Source organism: Globicephala melas, chromosome 3, assembly GCF_963455315.2.
Source record: "Globicephala melas chromosome 3, mGloMel1.2, whole genome shotgun sequence".
Lineage (NCBI taxonomy): Eukaryota > Metazoa > Chordata > Mammalia > Artiodactyla > Delphinidae > Globicephala > Globicephala melas.
This window is the reverse complement of record NC_083316.1, coordinates 148,314,874-148,342,854: the sequence shown is the minus strand read 5'-3', so window position 1 is coordinate 148,342,854 and position 27,981 is coordinate 148,314,874. Positions and strand designations below refer to the sequence as shown.

General features: G+C 38.1%; 1 protein-coding gene and 1 pseudogene across 1 annotated transcript; one reads left to right on the top strand and one right to left on the bottom strand.

Annotated features, from left to right (window-relative positions):
• The first annotated feature begins 2,567 nt into the window (after positions 1 to 2,567).
• Positions 2,568 to 3,335, top strand: LOC115838727 (golgin subfamily A member 7 pseudogene; annotated as a pseudogene).
• A 1,403-nt stretch (positions 3,336 to 4,738) lies between these two features.
• On the bottom strand, positions 4,739 to 24,069 carry C3H5orf47 (chromosome 3 C5orf47 homolog). The gene is made up of 5 exons (XM_060295531.1): positions 23,592 to 24,069; positions 11,139 to 11,224; positions 9,283 to 9,373; positions 7,770 to 7,808; positions 4,739 to 4,852 (listed from the first exon to the last, which is right to left on the bottom strand). The coding sequence occupies exons 1-4, from the start codon at positions 24,067 to 24,069 to the stop codon at positions 7,789 to 7,791; spliced, it is 675 nt and encodes a 224-aa protein (XP_060151514.1). The 3' UTR covers positions 4,739 to 4,852; positions 7,770 to 7,788.
• Between the last annotated feature and the right edge of the window lie 3,912 nt (positions 24,070 to 27,981).

Sequence of the window (27,981 nt, the reverse complement as noted above, 5' to 3'; positions counted from 1 at the left end):
GTTTGAAGGCATTACTTGCCCCATATCTTTCAAATGCTTGGATCATCACACATGTGAAGATATGCCACTCCACTGTGAAGTTTTTCCAAGTGACCTCAGTTGAGATCTTTAAGAATAGGACCACCACCGTGTGCCAGGGACTATCCATATTGCACATACCACTCAGAAAGTGTCTTGTTGCCATCCGGATGGTGAATATACCATCCCAGTGCCCCATATTGCTGCCTACTTTATCAGACCACTCTGGACATCACTTGCATTCATTTGAGTCCTCTCAGAAACAGATGCCAAGGTGGAATTAGATGTGCAAGTATTTACTGGAGAAATGCCTGGAGGGAAAAGAGAGAGAGCCGGGGAGCCTAGGAGAGCCATCCCAGCATGACGAAGGACTGATCTCTGCAGGGGAGAGAGGGAAGGAAAGATGGTTGGGTAGGAAAAGGCTTAGACTCTCTCTCTGCTGTGGTTCTAAGAAAGTTTCAGCGAAGCAAATGGGGAGTCTTTGAGGCTCATCTCACAGAAATGTATCTGCCTTAATATCCCTGCCATGCTTAATCAATGGCTAGGAGCAACTAGTTGGGAAGCAGGGCCTCATACAAATGTAATAAGTCAATGCACAATGCAGTACAGGTGGGCCATCAGTCAATTATGTCCCCCTATGTGGTAGGAAATCTGAGAAGCGTATTTACATAGCTGCCATAGATATATGGTCCCTGACTTAGGAACTTGTGATGCTACTCCAGTGGCATACCACTTCCCAGCCAAGCATTCTCCCTTTAACTAATGATGCACTAGTGTGTTTCCACCTCCATTCCCACAGGCCTGGCTCCCAAACTCAAGACTAGTCTCTCATCATTGTATTATAGGCCTACTCTCAAAGACTCCTAGGTTACCCAAAACTTTCCCCAAATTTTAACCTTTCTTCAGCTTATACTAGATGGGAAATGTCTTGAATTTTAGTTATCTCCTTTGTTAAAAGATCCCATTCGTTTTTCCTAATAGTTCCAAAGCTCACCTATAATCCTCCAGATGACTGGAATAAATGGCTGAATAATATTTTGAAGTACTGACATGTTTCTCCTCTATTCTGTACTCACCCAAATGCTTAATTTGAACCACTAAAATATCTTTCCTCCCCAGCATGCACAGCTAAGCATGAAACACTCACTGCAGACTCCAAAACAGAAGTTGCAAATACTAGACTATTGGGCAAAAATAAAATGCCTTTGGTCCAAGCAGAAGAAAGGAAGAGTCAGGTATACATTATTAAATGAAAATTTAAAGATTTAGAGGAAATATCTAGAACATTCATTTTAGTAAGAGTCTTCATTACTCCACAGTTCTAGAACAGTGAGACCAAGCTTGTATCCAGCATTAGACTCATTTCTAAAATCTAATAAATATTGACACACTCGATAAATTAAAACAGACTACTTCACTATGTCAAGTAGTATAACTCACATAAATATAAACTTACATTGAAGCAAACCTAACATCCTCATTCATGTTCATCACAACACTTTATGCAGCATAAATTGCAGTGTAAACAAGTAAATGTCTCATTTTACAATGATTTAAATTGTATTAAGCTAAAATTTGAAGCTTTACCCAAGAATTTAGCAGCCTGAAAATTTGCCCAGTGCATTCCAAAGAAGTTGCATGACCCTCGCTGCCGGGGGACCTTTGGACACTGCATGGCAAGCAGGGCCCATTCACTCAGGCAGTGTATCCTTCAACGGGAAACAGATGGATTTGGTAAACAGTCACAAGAACATGTTACCACAAACCCTAGTCTGTTCTAGGCTCATGAAGTAGTTAACTTATAACTAGAAGAAACAAAATTATGAATTATTTTACAATCCTTACATCTTGTACCATTTCATGAGAATTCTGTATTACTGCCACTGTGTAATGCCATTGTAAGAGAAATGAGGAGGCTCACCCTCTCAGTACCCTCAAAAATAATGGATGTCACTGTCATCATCCTGGATAAAAAAAGAGGACCTTCACCTCAAGGAAAGAAGCAAGGAGTGCACATGGAGCTTGATTAAGGGAAAACCTTTTGTCTCCTCCCTCCCACATTTTCAGTTCCAGCCTTTGATACAATTTAGGGAGAGAGACTGCATCAGCAAAAAGCAGAACTTATGTTGGTACTAGATGATTACTACAAATATTGAGTAGAATATAAAGGGACTTCACTGAAAAACACTTCTAAATTATTTTCAGAGTTCTGAATCTCTCATTTACTGATATAAAAATAATGTATCTAATTAAGGGCCTGGAAAGGAGAATGTCTCCTCTGATCTTTATCCAGAAATTTCCCTAAAATACTCCACTTTATAATACAGACTCTGCATAAATTTACTAACTTTCCCTAGGATAAAAAGATGGCTTAAATAACTATTAAACACCCCAAATAACTGTTTGCTATGTAAATGGTAGGTCTTTATCATAATTGAGAAACTTAGAAAAAGTGAGGAAGCCAAAAATAATTTAAATGAATCCAAATTTAACTTAAAACAATTAAATCTATATGAAGGGATGAATAAAGCAGTGGAGGTGTAGGCGGTGCGACAGCCGCTGGAGGGCAGCGGAGGCGGGTTCGTGTTTCCCGGGCCGAACGGGGCTCTGGGGTGCGCGGGGCCGGGCCCGGGAGCGCGGCCCGTCCTGTCCTCGCCATGAGGCCGCAGCAGGCACCAGTGTCCTGGAAGGTTTTCATTCAGTGAGACTACATCAGTGGCACCCACTGCCAGTTCCAGACCAAAGTTCCCCGCGAAGCTGGAGAACAGGATTGATAGGCAACAATTTGAAGGAACAGTTCGAACTCTAAATAATCTTTATGCTGAAGCAGAGAAGCTCGGGGGCCAGTCCTATCTTGAAGGCTGCCTGGCTTGTCTAACAGCATACACCATCTTCTTGTGCATGGAAACTCACTACCAGAAGGTTCTGAAGAAAGTCTCCAAATACATTCAAGAGCAGAATGAGAAGATCTATGCTCCCCAAGGCCTCCTCCTGACAGATCCCATGGAGAGAGGACTTCGAGTTATTGAAATTACTATTTATAAAGACAGAGGCATGAGTAGTGGAAGATAAACCATAGGATTAAAGGCCCACCTCCAGCTGGGACCCTCACCTGTCCACCGGCCAACCGCAGAGTGTCCCCCACCTCCTCTCCAGAGCATCATTCCTTCGTATCTGCTGCCAGAGCCACAGTGCCATTCACTCCAAGGACTGACTTTGTAAAATTCCACACCTGGAGCGACCTCTAGTCACTCAGCATCCACTTTGTGTCTCCAAATTGTGTAGGACTCTGTAATCTTTTGATTAGTTTTTGAGAAAACGCATTTCACTTTTTTTATTCAAAGCCATTAATAAAATATGCAGTTGGTCAGCCCAACACAGTTTATTTCTTACCTGCCACCAGTGCCAGTGGTTCTCGTCACTCCTTGGGCTTCAGCAAGTCGTAAACTAGCCAGTGCTCAGTCTTACTCCCCCAAATTCATAAAATGCTTTTCTCCAGGATTTTGGTGAAGGGTGGGCTGTGTCCGGTTTTGCTAATGCATCTCCCAGATTTCAGAGAATTACCAGTTTTGCCATGACTCAAAGCTTAAAGATCAAGTTCTGCTGTTCAGTTTCTCAAACCAAAGCTCATTGGAAAAATAATGTATAATGTTACTTGTTTTATTATAGCAATTCCTGATTAAAGCAGTATTTAATGCAATTTCCAGGTTTTTGTTTTTTGGGTTTTTTTTTTTTGAGAATTCTGTTATTACTGCATTACCTTGAACATTGGGAAGATGTGGTATGTGTTGCTTGTTCCTTATAAAAATAAGTAAGCACAATAAAGTGGATGCTAAACCATCAAACACAAATGTCCCTGCTGTGTCCCTGAATAAGCAAGTGTTAATAAATATTTTAATTATAGTTTTGTTATAAATATAACTTAAGAGAAAAAAATTTGATAGGAATAATACTATATATTGCTAATTTTTAACTATCCCTACTGGCAAACCTTATGATTCCTAGACTTTCCTCATATACAGTATTCAGTGCACAGAAATATTATGATTGGTTCAAGTTCAGTAAGTTAAGTGATTTCCAACTAAAAGTCTCAAGTCTGGGTCACTGTTTCTAGTTCTTTTTGGCTGTGTGTTCTTAGTATTGGGATTTCCTGTGCCCTTCATCTTTGGGGTTTGAGAGCACTGTATTTGGGAGAAAGTTAGGACATATACCAGGAGAGAATGAAACAGTTAAAAGTTTTACTTTCAGAGATATTGTAGGTGCTAATACTGGATTTAACATTTCAGATTTAATTTCTTTTATGGGTCTGTTAGTTATTCAGTAAATCCCATAGGTCTATGTAATATTTTAATTGTATGAAACTTGTTACTTTATAGCCTATATAGTGTCTGTCTGCCTTTTAAACCCATTGCAATAACTTTGCTGAAATATTAACACATTAGTAAAACTTTTCTTAAACAAACAAAAGAAAACCAGCAGTGGATGCAGACTCACTAATAAAAGGGAAAAGTTGGCAATTTTAAATGCATGCAATTATATTGATATGTTAATTTAAATTTTATGTAAAATATTAATTTGAATGAGTATGGAATAAGTATTAATTCTAAAAATAACACTTGTATGCATATAATAACAATATTTAACTAAAATTTTTATTAATTTGCAAAGAAACACTACTAATTGATAAAGAACATAGTTTTTTCTATTCAACTATTAAAGTCCCAATTCCAACAAAACACATCAAAATTAACATATAATTATGATTCAGTTTAAAGTTCCATCTTTAAACTCTTCATAATCTTCTTTGGTAAACAGATCCAAAAATAGGTTAACCCTAAATAAAAGGTGACAAAATTGAATCTTGTTAATACAAAATGTCATAATCAGTAGTCACTGAAAAATTTTAACATTTCTAAAACTGCAAAGCAACAGTTAGCCACTCCCTGCATTTACTGTTTGGATTTTTACTTTCTCTAGTTGACCATAAAAAGCTTCTGATGGACTCAATATGTAACTCGTATTTTCTTCTCCACTCCAACTCCTGCCAATACCCTTGGTGACTTCAATAGTCCCAATTACAAGAACTGTGCCACAAAAAAGACTATATCACAGGACTTTATCTCCAGGCCTCTCACAAGCACTCACAAGCAAAGTCACTCACAAGCAAAGTCACTTCAGCCACTCACAAGCAAAGTCATTGCTTGGATGGTCACTGTCATCACTTGGAACTTCTACTTTACTTCTAAGCACTGGAACTCCTAAAATATTCCCAGCTGATATACATATACTTCTATACCCCTACTTTTTTGTACCCCTATACTCTCACTGAACAAGGTCACTGTCCTTTAAACTGTTGATCCCTTGATCTCCCACAAGCTTCATTTGTATCCCCCCAAACTGACAATTATTTCTCTCACTACTCCTAATTAAGCCCCTAGAATCCCTCTTCGAGGGACTGAGACTTCCTCTTCATCCTAGACGTTGCCTGACATTCTGTTCTCAGTCCTCTCCTCTCCCTCCATCCCTGCACTGAGGTTGCATCTGCATCTACTGCTAGAACTACATATGACCTTTATGCAGTATAGATATCACACTGGATCTGATATGACACTTCCAATTGCTTACAATTTTCACCTGAATACCTATCGTCTAAAATTGTACGTGCCAAAATAAAACTCAGTAGCTTCACAAAACCAGTTCTTTCTCTTGACTTCCTTATTTCTTACCTGCTCATTCTCAAACCTTAGTATCATCTCTCATACTGCCCTACATCTAGTCATCTGTATCCTCTCCACTCTCACTAAGTGCATTTCACTTTTCCCTTGGACTGCTGTTACAATCCCTAGATTTTCTTGTTCACCTCTTATCTTGCCTCTATTCCAAACCTTTTTATAAAATGACACTGGATTCTTTCTAAAATGCAGATCTGATCAACCCACTGCTTTAAAATGTTCTATACTGATGATATACAAGATATTTGCGTAATTTCTAATTATCTTTCCATAAAATACTTATTAATTACAAAATGAAAAATAGTAACTATATATAGTGGAGAAATGGACATCTTAACCAATAGATCAAAGTTAACATCCTCAATAAGGGATAAATGAAAATCACATGACTCCAGATGTGATGTTCTGAGAAGGAAGTAACATTACTTATATAATGTTCCAGCCAAAAATGCAAAATGTGAATCAAATCATGGGAGGTATCAGCAAGTCCAGAGGGATAATCTGAAAAATAATTGGCCTGCATTCTTCAAAAATGTCAATGTCATAAAAGACAAAGAAAGGTTGAAGAACTGTTACAGATTAAAGAAGACTAAAGAGACATGACAATTAAATGCGATACATGACACTGAACCAGACCTGCTAACAGGAAAAAAATCCCATTAAAGACATTATTGGCACAAGAAAAAACTGGAATACAGACTATAGATTACATAAAAGTTTTATACCAATGTTAAATTTCCTGAATTTGATAACTGTAGTGTAGTTATAAAAAAGATATCCTGGTTCTTAGGATATATACACTAAAGTATTAAGGGGCAATACTTGATACACGTAACACACAGAGAAAGACAGAGGGCGAGTAGGATAATCATAAAGCGAAGTGGCAAGATGTAAAAATCGGTGAACCCAGGTAACGGGTATTCTGGAGGTCTTTGTATTCTTCTTGTGATTTTTATGTACATTTGAAATCATTTGGAATAAAGGGTTACGAAAATGTTCCATGTTTCTTCATTGCCTACTGAACTGAGTACATATCCTTGGCCAAGTATCCATGTGAGACCATTTGAAATACATTCTCAGTACATTGTATACCTTTCTTCACTATGACTACCTTGAAAAGCTTTAATCAAGCTGTATATTCCTAAACATTTTCTGTGACTCCATGAATTTTCTCATGTCCATGTCTTAAAGTATACTCCCTTCCCCCACATTCCCACTTATAAAAGTCTAATTTCTCTGTTCCAAAGCCCATCTTACTTACCTTTTCTACTACTTTCCAAACCCCACCAAACTGGGTGTAACCTATTCCTAAGAATTGAATGAGCCCAGATGATTAGTAAATCAGGGCACAATTGAAAAAAAAAAGTGGAGGGATGACATGCTCAGTTTAAACCATGTGGCATTTAAAAGTAACTGTAGAACAGCCTAAAGAAATTCAGAGGCACATGACCAGAGGTCAGAAGTAGGATAGAGATTTAAGGGTCATACACCCAGAAAGAGTAACTGAAGTTATAAAATGGGTGAGTTATCTCAGAATAAATATGTAAAGAGACAGCAGGACCAACAATTACTCCTAGGGAAGCATTTGTTATTAGATGGTAGCAAAAGGGACAAATAAAAAATACATAGAAAATATGGTCAGAAAGGTAGAAAGAGAACCATGACATAGTCTTCAGGATAATTAGAAGAAAAATTTGAACAAGTAGTAGTAAAACAGTATTAAATGTGACAGCATGTTCAAAAAGAAAAGAGAACTAAGCAGAGACATGAAAAAGAAAAAACATAAAACTTGGACCATAGAGAGAGTAGTTTCAATGTGTTGTGAATATGAGGCCCAAATGAAGCTTATTAAATTTCAACAAATATTTAATGAGTGCTTTCTATGTGTCAGACACTGGGTTTAAGGAAGGAAACAGGCTAGAATTAGCAATGGGTATACATTAAAGGTTGGAGATGGTAGGATGTAAAGGGGAAGGAAAAAGTCTACACCTTTTCATTGTTATCTGAGTGGATTCTTACCAGAAGATGACAAGAAGATTCATTTTGTGTAATTTGAATCTAGGAACAACATAAAATATAAGGAAAATTCAAGTTGGTCTCTGGCATTGGCTTTCCCATTAATAAATATATAATAAGGAACAAGAATTATAATACATTTTTAAAATATAATTATTAGTTTCTATAATCAGGTTAAAAATTGTAATAAAAATAATGAATTACAAGGATACCTTTCATTTATAAGAGGCTATTTCTGGAAAACACAGCATATTATTTTAAATTGCTAAATAATCCTTACAAGATCATTGATATTTAATAGAAGGTCTATTGCTGAGGCACAAAAGAACCCGGCAAGTTCAAGGTAATGGCCAGAGCAAAATTAGATGTGATCTAGTACATTTATTAGAGTAATTGGATCTGGATTAACACTCAGAACAATGTCCAGGGTTTGTGCACATTTCTCTGCCTGTTCAAACATCTTTGTCACCTAAGAAACCACTGACAACTTTTTTCCTCTTAAATGCCCTCTGCTTCATTCTCCTCCTTAAATGGATAAGAAAAATAAAACAGAGTATCACTAATGTGAACATTAGTTCATGTACCATGATTGCAAACAATTTATGCTATTATGGATGCAATATTACAATAACAGTAATGAGTTTCCAGTGTTACACTGCTTACAAAATGGCATTCTGTTTTAATTATCTTACGAAAATATTCTTCACAAAATCAAATTATGCAGATTTACTGACTGTCAATATAAAAGTTGTCCTTGAGTGACTGCACCAAAAACTTATAGAAGCATTCAGCATGGTAATATATGTATTAGGACATGCATGTAAAGGAAAGAAAATGCCTTATGATTTAGCAATTCATGTTACATAAATTTTATCCAACTTAATTGTTTGAGCATCCAGAACTTCCAATTACTTTAGTAAAGATACTAGATTACATCTAATTTTGCTCTGGCCGAAATATCAACTCACTGATGCAGCTTAAAACATGGTTTAATTTATGAATTGTTTTCCAGGAATGAAATAATGACATCAAGGCCATAACTCAAGGGCAGATTTTGCTAAATGCATTAAATTGGACTGCAGCATCATGAAAAGGAAGTGACTGTATGAAGCAACACAGAATTTATATTTCTATAATACAATTAAAATGTTTTTCTTCATCAATATGGATGAGTTTTGTAATCTGTATTAAAAATTTGGCATTTTAAAAAAGAGTTGGCATTAAAATTCAAATTTAATAGACAAGCGTGTTCCCTTGACTCAGTCAGTTCCAGTCAACATTCACCTTCTGCACTCTTCCACACACACATACACCTGTGGTCTACTCTACACTTAATGCTTTACAATGCATTGACTTTTCATTACAATGAACAGTGATAATATGGTAGCCTTTTTTCTATAGCTCTATACATTGAATGTGACAATTAGGAAAACTACTGGTCTAATGTAATCCAAAGGTAACTAAACTATTAGAGAAGCCAGTTCTCTTTAAAGCAATGAAAATTGTGTTAACTTACTTTCACTACATAATTTCAGCCTAAGTCTGTATTTTTCATTTTCTTCAAGCATTTTAGAAATGACTTTGTACACTCCATTCCATACTGAAACCTTAAAAAGGTAAGCACAGTTAAGGAACACTGGGCAGAGAATCTGGACTACATTGTGATGTAGAAAATTGGGAGTGAGCCAACTGTGTTGCATGCCAGTTTGATATTATCATTATAAAGCAATATTATACTTAGAGATCTAAAAATTAAACATGATTGTTTTCCCATATTCAGTGAATTCTCTGATATCTTTTTCCAACTTCCTAGCATTTCCTCTCTGCAGTATTTAAATTAACTGTCCTGGTCGAAGGCAATGTCTTTCAAAGGCAATATCTAGTAAGTCCTATGGTTTCAACATACTCAATTTTGTTTTGAAAGGTAGTAAAAATAGCGAATTTCTATTCCTATGTCTATGTCTAAACCACTGGACAATGATATGATTTTTAATGTATTTTATTCTACTTAATAATTAAACATTTCTCCTAGGACATACCAAAGCAAGCTTACTAGAGAACGTGAATATACTAGAATAGGAAGAATGGAGACTATAGAAGCAGATAGATCTAGGCTCAAATTCTGGCTTCACCACTTAACCAGTTGCTTGACATTGGGCAAGTGTTTTAATCTCATTTAGGAATAACTTCGAATACTGGATTATTAGAATTAATGAAAAATATAGGTAAAGCACTTACCCCAGTGTCTGGCACAAAGTAGTTACAGGTAAATATTGGCTATTGCCCAAGAGGAATTAGTTCTTAGAAGAAAAATTTCTTAGTATAGTGGGAAGATTATATTCTCACTCAAAATACACTTGCTGCAAGGATTAGTCACTTTGAATGCTATTTTATACTATACATGTATTAGAAATCAAACAAACTCAAAGCTCAGAAATAATATAATTTTATGTGTCATTATCAACTAACAGTTTCTTTAAACTGAAGTGTAAAATATATAGTGGTAAACAAAGATTAGTAGAGTAACTGATCTTGAATATGTTTAATTAATTTTACTTATTTATTTATTTTTGGCTGAGTTGGGTCTTCATTGCTGCACGCGGGCTTTCTCTAATTGCCGTGAGCGGGGGCTACTCTTTGTTGCGGTGTGCGGGCTTCTCACTGCGGTGGCTTCTCTCGTTGTGGAGCACGGGCTCTAGGCACATGGGCTTCAGTAGCTGTGGCTCGCGGGCTCTAGAGCGCAGGATCAGTAGTTGTAGCACACGGGCTTAGTTGCTCCGTGGCATGTGGGAGCTTCCCGGACCAGGGCTGGAACCCGTGTCCCCTGAACTGCAGGCGGATTCTTAGCCACTGAGCCACCAGGGAAGTCCCTTGAATATGTTTAAAACACTCAAAGTTACCATGACATCTGGACAGCCAGACATGAAAATGGTTCAGCATAAAGGTTCATGCTTGTCAGCTTTCCTGCTAGAAACTTGTACACCTCTTGCCTTTAAAAGAGCAGTATGACACCAATAGAGATTCCTTTTTCTTTTCTGTGAAATCCATGATTTTCTTATGTAACACTATCTGAGTTTGTTATATTCTATGGAACATATATTTTCATGCTTTGAAAAAGCTCACAGTCAGCTACATTTTGATTAAAATTTGTTTTATATCTTCAGACACTGGAAGGACTACTCTTTATGGTTAATAAATATTTCCAAACCCAGTTTCATTACTGCTAAATTAATTCTATTTTCTCATCTCAGTAAATTAAATTTTTCAAAAGATGGCACTATTTTTAATGCCTTGAGTATCTTCACACGTTTGTATTTAGACAGGTTAATCTAAAATTCAAAATATCACTCATTCCCCTTTACAATAATATACCTTTTTCTTTTTCTTCACTATTTTGGAAGCTTCATTCAAAGGTATGGGGAAGTCAAACTTTTTAGCTAAATTCTTCTGGGTTAAACCTAATTTAAAAAAAAAAAAGAGAGTCACAAGGTAAAATATCAAGGTCAGCACAGACTTTAAAGGATTCACTATCCTGAGAATTGACAATTATAAATGTCTCTTGAGCTCTCTTTGGGGATATTTACACTTGTTGGTATATTTCAGATCACTAGATAATACCAGTTTACCAATTAGCTAATACTATATTGGAAAAAAATAAAACAAGAAAACTAAGGATAAACTACCTTGGGGGTGCCTAGGAGATCTCCTTCCTTTACTGATTTGAAAGCTGAGCCCCCAAAAGGACAGCAGTAAATAAATACCAAAAACCACATCTTGCCCCAGGCTATCTCTATAGTCTTTCTTCTCTGTTCAACTCCAGGTACACATTATGCTTCCAACTGCACAGGAGACCATGTGGTTCCTCAAATACATCTTGTTCTTTACCCCTCCCAGTCTTTGCACATGCTGTTCTATTGGGCTAGACCACTGTGTGCATGCATGCCTGTACACACACATACAGACATACACACCTGCCAGGCAAATGTCTACCTGCTCTTCAAGACTCAGCCCACACATCACCTCCTCTCTACAGCCTTCCCTCAAACACCCACAGCCCCACAAACAGCAGGGTAGACAGCACTGGTTCCAGGAACAGTTTCCAGGGACACTTTGTTCACAGCACTCAGCACACTTTTATAGCATGTGTTTATACTGTTTCTGCCACTAGGCTGTGACCTCCTGGAGGGTCAGTGTCACTGTGTGCCTTATTCATCTTTCTATCTATGCTACCAGACACAGAGTAGGTACTAATAAAGGTTTGTCAGAGTGATAAGCTTCCTGACTCTACTCACTAAACCATGCTGCCTTCCCAAATATTAACTGTGAGAAGAAAACCTAAGGGATTGTGTGTCCAAAGACAAACCTGTACAACAATGAGCATGTGTTCCCTGAAAGCTTTTATATTTATTCTCCTTTTCTCTGTAACACTCTATATGTACCCCAACCTTTCCCCACCTCATTCCTGCCCTACCACCACTCTATACCTGGCTTTCTTCTACTCCTCCAATACTTAGCTTTCCAGGGGTGGAGGGCCTTCTCTGATTCCACAAAGCACCCTATGCTCAGTTATCATAGGAATTGTCACATTGTTTACTTGAGGAGTATGTTCTATTCTTCATTAGAGGTCCAGTACTGTATAAATTAGATACACAATAAATATGCTGTTTGTTGAGTGAAATAGAGTATGTTCTAAAATGGTATGTCCCTATTTAAAATGATGAAGGGGAAAAACCTACAACCAAAATTACTCTACCCAGCAAAGATCTCATTCAGATTTGACAGAGAAATTAAAACCTTTAAAGACAAGCAAAAGCTAAGAGAATTTAGCACCACCAAACCAGCTTTACAACAAATGCTAAAGGAACTTCTCTAGGCAGGAAACACAAGAGAAGGAAAAGACCTACAATAACAAACCCAAAACAATTAAGAAAATGGTAATAGGAACATACATATCGATAACTACCTTAAGTATAAATGGATTAAATGCTCCAACCTAAAGACGTAGACTGGCTGAATGGATACAAAAACAAGACCCATATATATGCTGTCTACAAGAGACCCACTTCAGACCTAGGGACACATACAAACTGAAAGTGAGGGGATGGAAAAAGATATTCCATGCAAATGGAAATCAAAAGAAAGCTGGAGTAGCAATTCTCATATCAGACAAAATAGACTTTAAAACAAAGACTATTACAAGAGACAAAGAAGGACACTACATAATGATCAAGGGATCAATCCAAGAAGAAGATATAACATTGTAAATATTTATGCACCCAACATAGGAGCACCTCAATACATAAGGCAAATACTAACAGCCATAAAAGGGGAAATCGACAGTAACACAAGAATAGTAGGGGACTTTAACACCTCACTTTCACCAATGGAGAGATCATCCAAAATAAAAATAAATAAGGAAACACAAGCTTTAAATGATACATTAAACAAGATGGACTTAATTGATATTTATAGGACATTCCATCCAAAAAAAACAGAATACACTTTCTTCTCCAGTGCTCATGGAACATTCTCCAGGATAGATCATATCTTGGGTCACAAATCAAGCCTTGGTAAATTTAAGAAAATTGAAATCATATCAAGTATCTTTCCTGACCACAACGCTATGAGACTAGATATCAATTACAGGAAAAAACCTGTAAAAAATAGGTCTTCCCTGGTGGTGCTGTGGTTGAGAGTCCGCCTGCCAATGCAGGGGACACGGGCTCATGGCCTGGTCCAGGAAGATCCCACATGCCGCGGAGCAGCTGGGTCTGTGAGCCATGGCCGCTGAGGCTGCGCATCTGGAGCCTGTGCTCCGCAACGGGAGAGGGAACTACAGTGAGAGGCCCGCGTACCGCAAAAAAACAACAACAACAACAACAAAAAAAACTGTAAAAAGTACAAACACATGGAGGCTAAATCATACACTACTTAATAACCAAGAGATCACTGAAGAAATCAAAGAGGAAATCAAAAAATACCTAGAAACAAATGTCAATGAAAACACGATGACCCCAAACCTATGAGATGCAGCAAAAGCAGTTCTAAGAGCGAAGTTTATAGCAATACAATCCTACCTTAAGAAACATGAAACATCTCAAATAAACAACCTAACCTTACACCTAAAGCAATTAGAGAAAGAAGAACAAAAAAACCCCAAAGTTAGCAGAAGGAAAGAAATCATAAAGATCAGATCAGAAATAAATGAAAAAGAAATGAGGGAAACGATAGCAAAGATCAATAAAACTAAAAGCTGGTTCTTTGAGAAGATAAACAAAATTGATAAACCATTAGCCAGATTCATCAAGAAAAAAAGGGAGAAGACTCAAATCAGTAGAATTAGAAATGAAAACGGAGAAGTAACAACTGACACTGCAAAACTACAAAGGATCATGAGAAATTACTACAAGCAACTCTATGCCAATAAAATGGACAACCTGGAAGAAATGGACAAATTCTTAGAAATGCACAACATTCTGAGACTGAACCAGGAAGAAATAGAAAATATGAACAGATCAATCACAAGCACTGAAATTGAAACTGTGATTAAAAATCTTCCAACAAACAAAAGCCAAGGACCACATGGCTTCACAGGCGAATTCTATCAAACATTTAGAGAAGAGCTAACACCTATCCTTCTCAAAACTCTTCCAAAATATATCAGAGGGAGGAACACTCCCAAACTCATTCTACGAGGCCACCATCACCCTGATACCAAAACCAGACAAGGATGTCACAAAGAAAGAAAACTACAGGCCAATATCACTAATGAACATAGATGCAAAAATCCTCCACAAAACACTAGCAAACAGAATCCAACAGCACATTAAAAGGATCATACACCATGATCAAGTGGGTTTTACCCCAGGAATGCAAGGATTCTTCAGTATACACAAATCAATCAATGTGATACACCATATTGACAAATTGAAGGAGAAAACCCATATTATCATCTCAATAGATGCAGAGAAAGCTTTCGACAAGATTCAACACTGATTTATGATAAAAATCCTCCAGAAAGTAGGCACAGAGGGAACTTACCTCAACATAATAAAGGCCCACATTGACAAACCCACAGCCAACATCATTCTCAATGGTGAAAAACTGAAACCATTTCCACTAAGATCAGGACCAAGAAAAGGTTACCCACTCTCACCACTATTATTCAACATAGTTTTGGAAGTTTTAGCCACAGCAATCAGAGAAGAAAAAGAAATAAAAGGAATCCAAATTAGAAAAGAAGAAGTAAAGCTATTACTATTTGCAGATGACATGATACTATACATAGAGAATCCTAAAGATGCTACCAGAAAACTACTAGAGCTAATCAGTGAATTTGGTAAAGTAGCAGGATACAAAATTAATGCACAGAAATCTCTTACATTCCTATACACTAACAATGAAAGATCTGAAAGTGAAATTAAGAAAACACTCCCATTTACCATTGCAACAAAAAGAATAAAATATCTAGGAATAAACCTACCTAAGGAGACAAAATACCTGTATGCAGAAAATTATAAGACACTGATGAAAGAAATTAAAGATGATACAAACAGATGGAGAGATATACCATGTTCTTGGATTGGAAGAATCAACATTGTGAAAATGATTGTACTACCCAAAGCAATCTACAGATTCAATGCAATCCCTATCAAACTACCACTGGCATTTTTCACAGAACTAGAAAAAAATTTTCACAGTTTTTATGGAGAAACAAAAGACCCCGAATAGCCAAAGCAATCTTGAGAAAGAAAAACGGAGCTGGAGGAATCAGGCTCCCTGACTTCAGACTATACTACGAAGCTACAGTAATCAAGACAGTATGGTACTGGCACAAAAACAGAAATATAGATCAATGGAACAAGATAGAAAGCCCAGAGATAAACCAACGCACATATGGTCACCTTATCTTTGATAAAGGAAGCAAGAGTATACAGTGGAGAAAAGACAGCCTCTTTAATAAGTGGTGCTGGGAAAACTGGACAGCTACTTGTAAAAGAATGAAATTAGAACACTCCCTAACGCCATACACAAAAATAAACTCAAAATGGATTAAAGACCTAAATGTAAGGCCAGACACTCTAAAACTCTTAGAGGAAAACATAGGCAGACACTCTATGACATAAATCACAGCAAGATCTTTTCTGATCCATCTCCTAGGGAAAGGAAATAAAAACAAAAATAAACAAATGGGACCTAATGAAACTTCAAAGCTTTTGCACAGCAAAGGAAACCATAAACAAGATGAAAAGACAACCCTCAGAATGGGAGAAAATATTTGCAAATGAAGCAACTGACAAAGGATTAATCTCCAAAATTTACAAGCAGCTCATGCAGCTCAATATCAAAAAAACAAACAACCCAATCCAAAAATGAGCAGAAGACCTAAATAGACATTTCTCTAAAGAAGATATACAGATTGCCAACAAACACATGAAAGAATGCTCAACATCATTAATCATCAGAGAAATGCAAATCAAAACTACAATGACATATCATCTCACACCGGTCAGAATGGCCATCATCAAAAACCGTACAAACAATAAATGCTGGAGAGGGTGTGGAGAAAAGGGAACCCTCTTGCACTGTTGGTGGGAATGTAAATTGATACAGCCACTCTGGAGAACAGTATGGAGGTTCTTTAAAAAACTAAAAATAGAACTACCATATGACCCAGCAATCCCACTACTGGGCATATACACTGAGAAAACCATAATTCAAAAAGAGTCATGTACCAAAATGTTCATTGCAGCACTATTTACAATAGCCAGGACATGGAAGCAGCCTAAGTGTCCATCAACAGATGAATGGATAAAGAAGATGTGGTACATATATACAATGGAATATTGCTCAGCCATAAAAAGAAACGAAATTGAGTTATTTGTAGTGAGGTGGATGGACCTAGAGTCTGTCATACAGAGTGAAGTAAGTCAGAAAGAGAAAAACAAATACCATATGCTAACACATATATATGGAATCTAAAAAACAAAAACAAAAAAAGGTCATGAAGAACCTAGGGGCAAGATAGGAATAAAGACGCAGACCTACTAGAGAATGGACCTGAGGATACAGGGAGGGGGAAGGGTAAGCTGGGACAAAGTGAGAGAGTGGCATGGACATATATACACTACCAAACGTAAAATAGATAGCTAGTGGGAAGCAGCCGCATAGCACAGGGAGATCAGCTCGGTGCTTTGTGACCACCTACAGGGGTGGGATAGGGAGCGTGTGAGGGAGGGAGATACAAGAGGGAAGAGATATGGGGATATGTGTATATGTATAACTGATTCACTTTGTTATAAAGCAGAAACTAACACACCATTGTAAAGGAATTATACTCCAATAAAGATGTTAAAAAAATAAATTTAAAAAAATAATAAAATGGCATGTCCCAGTTTGTGAGAAACATGCCACTGATTCTGAGTGGGGCGCAGACATAGCACTAAAGAATATTAACTCACATGGTGAGAAACTCATTCCCTTTCAAATTCTTTTTCAATCTTCTGATTACAGCCAGGAGAAAGTCTGAGTTTGTAACTATTATGTCATTAAGACTTTTCTAAGACTTGCTAATCTCTCTTTATGACTGCAGCAACCTCCAGCAGGCAAACTATTTGGCTAGAATTTAATATTGTTTTACCTTTATTAGATTGTTTTTAATTAATTTCTATTTATGGAAAATGATACATGTTTTCCACTGAGGTAATGATGTAAAGTGTTCTAAAAAGAAAATTAGTTGGGAGGAAAAACATGCACCTATTTAAATAAATACATTAAGTAAATGATAGTGCAGATGATGTGCAGATAAAACATAGGAAAATAACTTAAGTTTGGGAAACTCAGCTCTTCATATACCCATATGTATCCTTCCCTCTAAGTACCTACAACCTTTGGAATACTACACCAGCATCACTTCCAAATGTTTTCTGTTTGTTAGTCTTACATAACCTAGACATATACTCCTTGAGGTCAAGATAGGAGCCATCACGTCTATCTGTATTAGTTGGGAATATAAAATATGTCAAGGAGTATAGCGGATGGGAAAAAGAAAAAAGGCAAAATTATTTCTTCCACTTATTTTGTGTACTTTACTGAGGCTATGGCTCCAGTGTATACCGTAGATTTTTGTCCCAGCTTATGCTTCAAATCTGCCTCTCCTCCTCTTTCCACACACTCTGACCCTGTCAAAATACACTTCTCCTTCTTCCCAAATCATTATCCATCCCTGATCCATACTCAGTGCTTCACTAACATGTTTTTCCTACCTGTAATCCCCTCCTATCTCAGGAATATGTGTAAATTTCATGGAGCTACTTCCACCACCACGAAGCCTTCCTTGACTCCTTCATCCCCAAATTATTCACCACCTCCAAAGCATTTATTTGTACCTCCACAACAGCATTCAACATCCTCTACTATATATAAAGTATAGGTATGTATCTCAAGTTCTGTGAGAACAGGGAACCAGTTTGACTGATTAGTCTTGTTTGAAACATTAGAAGAGTTACCTGACTTGGCTGCCCCTGGACTTCTAAACTATAAGACATCTCAAACGGCTTAAAAGCTTATCTTCCAGAAGTGTCTGTATCTCTGATAACTCGACTCCACCATTCAAAAATCTGCAGTGATTATAAAATTAGAGTCCCCAAGGCATTCCATAATGTGGTCCAAAACTAATTTTTCATTCATTCAATAAATATTTAGTGTATGCACTATGTGCTAGACACTGGGCTGATCACCTTCTCTTCCCTTAAGCCATTCCTGCTGAGTGTGCCAACATATACTGGGCACCTACTCTATACCAAACACTGTGCTAGGCATTCTGCATGCATTACTTCATTTAATCTTCACAGTAACTCATTAAAGTAGGAACTATTATCCCCATTTTACAGAAAGGGAAACTGAACATCAGAATAGTTAATTAACTTAGCCAATATTACACTGCTAGTAAATGAGAAAGCCAAGATTATGACTTTCTGACTTCAAAGCCAATGCTCTTGATAATATCCACTGTCCCACTAGCAATTTCTCCATTCATTACCTTGATTTCTTCCTTCTATGTCTCCCTTTCCCTGAACTACCAAAGCCCTTCTAAGTTGTCTCTCTTACAGCACTGATGCCTGCTAGCTTATATTTCCATTATTCACATTATTCATTTATAAGTCCCTTGAGAATAAAATATTTGTCTGATCTATCTGTGTCACTAGCACCTGACTTAGTGCCTACAGTATGGTAGATGTTAAATAAATGTTACTGAATGGGTAAATAATTCACCTTTGTTTCCAACAGAGAGCCAGACAAAAGTATGCAATGAATGTCCACTTAACGTCAATACTAAATACATCCAAGAATGAGTAAAATCATTAAGCACTTAGTGATTTTACTCATTTTACTTAATGAGTAAAATCATTAAGCACTTAAGCACTTTCTGGCTTGATTGAAATATAAGTCTACCTCAGGACCTCCTTCCCTTGACCCTATTGGTTTCACAAGCACAGCAGAGTGGTCACCAAAGTTAATGGCTCCATCATCCACCCAGCTGCCCAGCACATAAACTTCAGACTTGGCCTCAACCCATCCTTCTCCCTCTTCCAGCCAGTCATCAGTCCTGTCCATTCTGCCTCCATTGCCACTGTCTTAGTTCAGGCCTTCTATCTTTCTACTTTATTACTGCCTCAAAACTGGTTTCTGGCTTCCAATCTCTCCCAATCCCACTCCCTCCCTGTTATCCTCCCTCCAGCTCTGATCATGTCACCCCTGCCACAAAGGAACGGCAAAAAATTCCAAAATTTCAGGACCAAACTTCAAAACAAACTGCATTATTGTTTGTTTCCCAGAAGAGAAGCCAACTAGAGGAAAGCCATTCTAGGTCAGCACAAACCAGCTACAAGAGCAGAAAGCTGGTTTCACAATCTCAGCTCTTGGCCATCCTGTTATTTCTACCTGACTTATGTGGCGATCTCCAGCACTAATTCATGCATCCTTTCCCTTCCCCGATGAGCTTCTTCACCTGTTTTTCAATGTTCTTCACTTCCAATCCACTATCTTAGTGCTGGACTATTATTTGTCTCTTTGATCTGTTGGTGCTAATGCAATATCAGATCCATTTTATTCTTTCCTCACTTCCTGCTCTCCCCCCTTTAAAGGTGAAGAGCTCACCAACACCACCATACTCTCTCCAATTCCTAGAGTAAATCTTTTATCTGTTTTTATTATTCAAAGGAGGGGGAAACCTAGTGCTAAAGTGTCTTATACTACCCCTAAAATTTTTTAATCACCAGCGCAGGGGCCAAAAAAGACAAAAAACCTGAGTGCCTTTTAGCAATGGGACCTTTAGAGGAGCATGAAGTCTAAAATAGTGCCCCTGATGAAGGATCTCTGAAAAGCTTATTCTCAGGAGTCAATCAAGTTACACAGAGTACAGTTTTATACTTCCAAATTATCAAAGTAAATTTAAGTAAGTTAAATTATCAAAGTAAAATTAAGTAAGTTCTGAAAGGATACCAAAAAATATATTTATATATTTTTCAACTTGAGCTTCAGTCTTGCCTGCCTCCAATGCAATCTCCCCTATACAGCATGAACTAAGTAAATCTGACCCTATTACTTCTCTTGTTCAAAACCTTTCAAGGCAGAACTTCTGGGTAGCTCTAGACAATGTGATGGGGTTGGGGGGAGAGGCAGGGTATAGTAATCAACTTCCAAAAATTTCTCCCCAAACAACTTTACATTACAAAAATTCTACACAAAACCACACCCTCAGCATTACCTGAAGACAGAGAATGCTGGAAATGAAAAATAAATGTAAGCAAAATGAGAAAAGTCATTACATCGTGGCACTATGATGCCATTTGCTCAAACTTCACCCTAAGCAGGGTTTTGTGGCCAGCAAGGAAGAGAAAGGAGGGACCCTAGAAAAGGTGGCTGCAGGAGAGCTGGAGCAACCAACAGCAAACTGAAATCCACCCTAACTCTGAAAATACTAGAAGATAACCAGGCAGATCACAGCACAGACTACAGGAGAGAATTTCAATGTACGATTTAAAGGGCCAGATGCCAAAAATGTGCACTTTAATGAGACTGATTTGGTTAAAGGGGCAAGCATGATTTAAAGGGATAAAAACAACTTAAAGGGACAGTCTTCCAATCTCTTGGCTTATGGAGGAGAGAAAGAACCAAAAGGAAAGCTCATAAATTAGGTCACAAAGAAAACATCAGTAACATCCATAAAGTGGAGACATTACAAACAACACTCTGATCACATGCAATAAAACTAGAGTTTACTAGGAAAAAGAAAAAGTCCTGGAAATTTTTGAAAAATTAAATCTATTAAGCAACTCTAGAGTGAAAGTGATAATACAAACTGAAATTACAAAAAAATATATTTTTAAATGGTGACAATAAAACCACTATACATTAGAATCAGTGGAATTTAAAGTAGTGGTTAGAAGAAAACTCATTGCACTAAACACTTTTATCAATAAAAAGGAAGAAAAAAATTAATTAAATTTCTTGCTCAAAATAAAAGCACACAAGAAAAAAGTAAACCAAAAGAAAGTATACATAAGGAAATAATGAAGTTTTATCTTTATTATTTACCTTTATTATTGAGGAAGAGACTAAAAAAACAAAATACCTAATTAACAAATCAAAATCCTGTGTTTTTAAAAAAATTAACAAAACACTGGTGAACTTGATCAAGGACAAGGAAGAAAGCACATACATCAAAAAAAAATGAAAAGGGGGAAATAACCATTGAAACACAAGAAATTTTTAAAAATCAAAAGACACTATTTTGCAGATCTCTATGCAAATAAATTTGGAAACCTAGATGAAATGGATAATTTCCTAGGAAAATACAGATTACCAAAATTGACCCATTAGAGTTGGAAAGTGTAAACAGACCAATTTCCATAGAAGATACAGAAAAAGTTATTAAGGAATTATCCCACAAAAAGCACGAGACCTAGATGGTTTCACAGAAGAATTCTACCAAATCTTCAAACACCAGATAGTCTCAATGTTCTATAAATTATTCCAGAGCACTGAAAAGGAAGGAAAAGTTCCTAATTCCTTTTATGAACTAAGTATAATCTGATACCTAAACCAGATGAAGAAGTACAAGGAAAGAAAAACTACCCTGTCTCAAATTCCAATGCAAAAATCCTAAACAAATTATTAGCAAAGAGAGTCTAACACTATATTAAGAAAAAAGTACATCATAACCAAGTGGGATTTATTTCAGGAATGCAAAGTTGGTTCAATCTTAGGAAATCCATTTGTATCATACACCATGTTAACAAATCTAAGGAAAAAATATTATCTCCATAGATTTAGGAAAGCCTCTGACAAAATTCAACACCCATTCTTAGTAAAAACATTGAATAAAATTAAAATTGAAGAATACATTTTAATGTTTTAAACATACACCCCCTTAGTCTTAAAGCCAATACCTTATTTAATGGGGAAATACTAGAGGGATTTCCCCTAAGATCAGGAACAAGGCAAGAATGCTCACTATCGCCACTATTATTCAACATTCTATTCATGGTATTAGCCAGTGCAATTAGACAAAAAAAAAAAAAAAAAAAAAAAAAATCAATTGCAGGCATAAAAATGGGTTAAAAAGAAATAAAATTATCTCTATTTACAAATAATATGATAGTATACCTGGAAAATCATGAGCATTAATGACAAAACTAATTCAAATAATAAATGATTTCAGTGAAGTACTAGGATCAAAAATTAACGTACAAAAATCAGTAGGCTAAGTGAAAGAAGCCAGTCACAAAAGCGCCAATATTCTGTGATTCCATTTATATGAAATAGGCAGAATAGGCAAATAGGCAAATCCAGAAATTTGCAAATTTGGTATTTTCCAAATTTGCCTATTGTCCAGAATAGGCAAATCTATGGAGACAGGAAGTTTAGTGCTTGTTTAGGGCTGGGGTTGGGGGCAGTGAAGGGGCACGGTGAGTGACTAGTTGCTAATGGGTACAGGGTTTGTTTGAGGGGGTAATAAAAGTGTTCTAAATTGATTTTGATGATGGTTGCACAACACTGTAAAAAAATATTGAATTGCCCGTTTTAAATGGGTAAACTGAGCGGATTGTAAATTACGTCTCAATAAACTATTTTTTCTTTTTTTTTGTTTTAAGCACAGGTAGAGGGATGGGCTCTCAAAAAGAGGTAGGACTTTTCCAGGTGATGGAAATGTTCTAGATCCTGATTGTGGTGGTGTACTATCAGGTGTATAACTTTGTCAAATCTCCTGAAAGTTGTTGGGTTTGTTTGTTTGTTTTAATCAAGAGGCTTTATATACACAAACAATGAACATCTGGAGGACATTACGGAAGAGGAAACCCCATTTACTACAGCAGAGAAGATCAAATACCTAGGAATAAATTTAACAAGATACATGAAAAACCGATAGAAGGAAAAATTTTAAAAACATTCCTGAAAGACACAAAAGTAAAGTGAAAATGGAAAGACATCCTATCCTCTCTTTTCAAAGAGGAAGTGACATCATTAAAGATGTCGGTTCTCCTCAGGCTAACTTATAAATTCAGTGAGTCCTGAAAGGAATATGGCCACACACGCCAAGGCCCCCATCATTCTGAAGGACTTCAGCGGCTCCGTTCAAGAGCCTCCCCTCTCGGATTCGGAACTCAAATGACCTTCACTTGCACTTCAGCGCCCTCTCGGGGCAACACCGAAGCGCAGGTCGGGATTGTCTCTCAGCCCCCGGACAGAGAGGAGGGCCGACCACTGCCCGCGGCCAGCGCCGAGGCCTCTGAGAGACACTACGAGCCCAGAGCGGCCCACCGGGAGGGAGGCTGACCGGAAGCTGACAGGGAGGCCGCGAGCTGAGAAGCCGACCGCCCTGAGACTCGGACCCCAGGCAGGACGGCTGCCGAGGAGGACGGAAAGGCGGGCTGACCAGCCGGCACCCTCCACAGGCCGGGGGCCCCCTCCCGAGTCCCCGCCCGCCCGCCCGGCCCTTCGCGCCACCTGCATGTGCCTCCTGCCGAGGCCGGCTCCGCGAGCTCGACGCCCGCGCCGGAGAGGAGGCCGCGGGGGCCCTGGGCGGGGAGCCGGGGCACAGCTCCCCGCCGCCAGCGGCCCCCGGCACAGCCGCCTGCGGCTCCTCCCGGCTGCGGCCGGCCCCGAGCCCGGGCCTACACAGACCCTGAGCCCGGCGGCCGCCCAGCTGAAGGACGGCGCCGCATTGGTGCGAGCCGAAGCGAGTCACGTAGACGAAGCGCGTCCGGTCCCGCTCCTGCTCACGGCCCGCCGCCGTCATCGCTGCCTTTTTCGCGCAACCGCCGCGCAGTGCCCTCAGCGGCCAGCCCCGCGCGACTGGGGGCGGGCGACGCGCGGAGGAGGGGGCGCCCTGGGGGCCAGACCACTGTGTGTGTGAAGGGGGGACGGGTAGAGCTGAGGGGCTGGACCACTGTGCACTGTGTAGGGGGTGAGGGGCGAGCTGTGGAGCAGGACCCTGGGGGCGTGGGGGGCGGCATGTGGGTTGGGGAGAGATGAGGGATGAGGGAACAAGTAGGGGAGTGAGAGAGGCTACAGAGACCGGTCACCCTGTGGGCAGCGGGAAGAGGGGAGTTTGGACCACTCTGCACGGAGTGGGGAGCAAGAAGGTGTTTGGTTGGGGGGTGGATGATGGACCACTCATCTGAAAGTTGGAGTTAGAGTTTGGAGACCAGATCACTTAGGGGTGGGGAGCAGACCATGACGGGCAGATCTCTCTGAGAAAATGAACTGAACCAAGAGCATGGTGGGGGGAGAGGGAAGAGACCAGGTCAAGTAGCTTTACCATGGACCATCTCTAAATCCATACAGCATTTTACAGCAGAGGATCTGGGGCTCCAAAATGTAGAGTGACTTCCCCAAAGTAATAGACAGTGACAGAGACATACTCTCTTAAACTTCAAGAAATTGGATTATAAATATGTGCAGAAAAGTGCACGAATCATCAGTATACATTTGGATAGATTTTCACGCAGAGAACACACCCACGTAGTATCCGCAGAGGTTAAGAAATGGCGCACTGCAGAAGCACATCACGTCCTTGCCCAGTCCCAATCCCTTTGCCTTCTTTTCTGATTTCAAACAGCATCAATTAGTTTTGCCCATTGTGTTTGACTTCTTTTACTCTGTATGTCTATGAGACACAATTTATTGCATAAGTTTATACATCATTTGAATATACTACCATTTATTCATTCATTCCACTGTAGAGGGAAATTTGTTTGTTTCCAATTTAGGGTAATCATCAATCAATAGTGCTTCTGGGAACAACTATATATATATAGTTGAATATATGTTATAGGATATGTACCTTAGTGTGGAATTGCTTAGGGTATTCATATGTTTAGCTTTAGCAGCTACTGACAGACAGGAACCTGAAGTGGTTGTACCAGTTTTCACTCCCACCAGCAAAGTATGAGAATTCCAGTTGCTCCACAGGTTCACCACCCTTTGGTGTTGTCAATCTTTTTCATTTCAGCCATTCTAATGGATGCGCACATTAGGACTCTCCAGAAAAAGAACCAATAGGATGTGTGTGTGTAGACAAGTCCATAATCTTCAGGATAGGTCAGCAGGCTGGAGACACAGGAAAGAGTTGATGCTGCAGTTCAAGTCTGAAGGTCTTCTGCTAACAGAATCCACCCTTCTTCAAGAGACATCATTCTTTTTCTGTTTTTTCTATTAAGGCCTTCAACTGATACCATAATGAGGTCCATCCATATTATAGAGAGTAATCTGTTTTACTCCAAATCTACTTGTTTAAATGTTAATCTTATCTAAAGAATACCTTCACAGACACACCTAGCATGTTTGACCAAATATCTGGGTACTGTGGCCTGGGCAAGTTGACACATAAAATTAACCATCACAATGTGGTATTACTTTCTTATAATTTGCATTTTCCTGATGATGTGTGAAGCTGAGCTCATTGGCCATTTGGATATTATCTTTTGCATTTTAATCTCTTGCCTCTTTATTTTTTTGGCTGTACTGGGTCTTTGTTGCTGTGTGCAGGCTTTTCTCTAGTTGCGGTGCACAGGCTTCTCATTGCGGTGGCTTCTTTTGTTGCAGAGCACGGACTCTAGGCGCACAGGCTTCAGTAGTTGTGGCATGCAGGCTCAGTAGTTGTGGCTCTCGGGCTCTAGAGCGCAGGCTCAGTAGTTGTGGCACTTGGGCTTAGTTGTTCCGCAGCATGTGGGATCTTCCCAGACCAGGGCTCAAACACGTGTCCCCTGAATTGGCAGGTGGATTCTTAACCACTGCACCACCAGGGAAGTCCCTCTTGTCTATTTCTATATGGGGTTCTCATAATGTTCGCATTCATTAAGAGGAGTTCCTTACATATTCTATATATTTGCTATTTGTTAGTTGTATATATTGCAAATTTTCTTCTCATCTGTGCTTCACCTTCTTATTCTCTTTATAAACTCAATAAATAAAAAAGTTTAGGGACTTCCCTGGTGGCGCAGTGGTTGAGAGTCCGCCTGCCGATGCAAGGGACATGGGTTCGTGCCCCGGTCCGGGAAGATCCCACATGCCGCGGAGTGGCTGGGCCCGTGAGCCATGACCATGGCCACGGAGCCTGTGCTCCACAACGGGAGAGGCCACAACAGTGAGAGGCCCGCGTATCACAAAAAAAAAAAAAAAAAGTTTAACTGTAACGTAGTCCAATATATCAATGTTTTTCTTTACTATTATACTTCTTGTGTTTGGTTAAATAAACCTTTGACTATTCCAGATATTCTCCTCTGTTATCTTCTAGGAGCTTTACTGTTTTATCTGTACATTTAAATACTCAATCCACCTGGAATTGATTTTTTATGAATAGTATGATGTAGAGGGACAAGATTAATTATTTGTCCGTATGTATATCCAGTTGATTCAGGCTAAAACTTCCAATATAATATTGAATACAAATGATGATAATGAACATCCTTGTCTTGTTTCTGATCTTAAAGGAGAGTTTCAATGTTTCACTATTAAGTATAACATTTGCTGTAAGTTTGTTTTTTGTCATATCATTTAACAGATTAAGGAAGTTCCCTTCTATTTTTAATTTGCCAAGAGTTTTTGGTAATAAATTGGTGTTAAATTTTATCTGATGCTTTTGCTAAAATCTATTGAGACAATTATTTTACTTCTTTATTCTGAAAATGTGATGTATTACATTGATTGATTTCTAATGTTAAAACAAACCTGCATTTTGGAATACGTCCAACTTGTTTGTAACATATCATCAATTAATATGTTTGACATACCTCTAAATTTGATTTGTTCGTGTTTTGTTTAGATTTTTTACTTCTATGTTCATGAGAGAGAATGGCTTCTTCCTTACGTATTTCGTAGAATTCATCATTGAAGACATCTAGTCATGAAGTTTTCTTTGTGAGTAAGGTTTCTGGTAATCATAAGATTATTCAGATTTTCTATTTCTTTTTGGGTCGGTTTCAATAAATTGTGTTCTATGAATTTGTTCATTCCTCCTATCCTTTAAAACTTGATGGCAAAAAACATGTTCAAATATGTTTTCATTATCTTCTTAATGTCCCTAGGAGCATTGTGATATCCCTTTTTCATTCCTGATACTGTTACTTTATGCTCTCTTTTTTTAAATTTGATCTCAACAGTAAGTTATCAATTTTATTAATCTTTTCAAGGAATCAACTTTGACTTTGTTGATTCCTTCTATTGTTTTCTAATTATTTTTATACTATCCTGTGATGGATACTTAAATCATTGATGTTAAGCCTTTCTTCTTTTCTAATGCAATCATGTAATGCTATACATTTTCCTCTGAACATAGCTTTAGCTGCATCCCACAAGTTTTGTATGTCATATTTTCATTACTAGTCAGTTCAAAATATTTTATTATAATTTTTATAAGACCTATGGGTTATGATAAATATATTGTTTCACTTTCAAGCATTTAGGAACTCTCTACTTTTTGTTGTTTATTTTTATTTTTATTCCGTAGTGGTTAGTGACCATACTCTGAGTGATTTCAGTCCTTTGAAATTTTCTGAGACTTGTTTTAGGAGCCAGCATGTGGTCCACTTTTGGGAAATATCCGTATGCATTTGTAAAGTATGTGTATTCTGTAGTTGTTGTGTCTAGTGTTATATATATACAAAATTATATCATATTTGTGAAGTGTCTTATCTGGGTTTCCTATTCC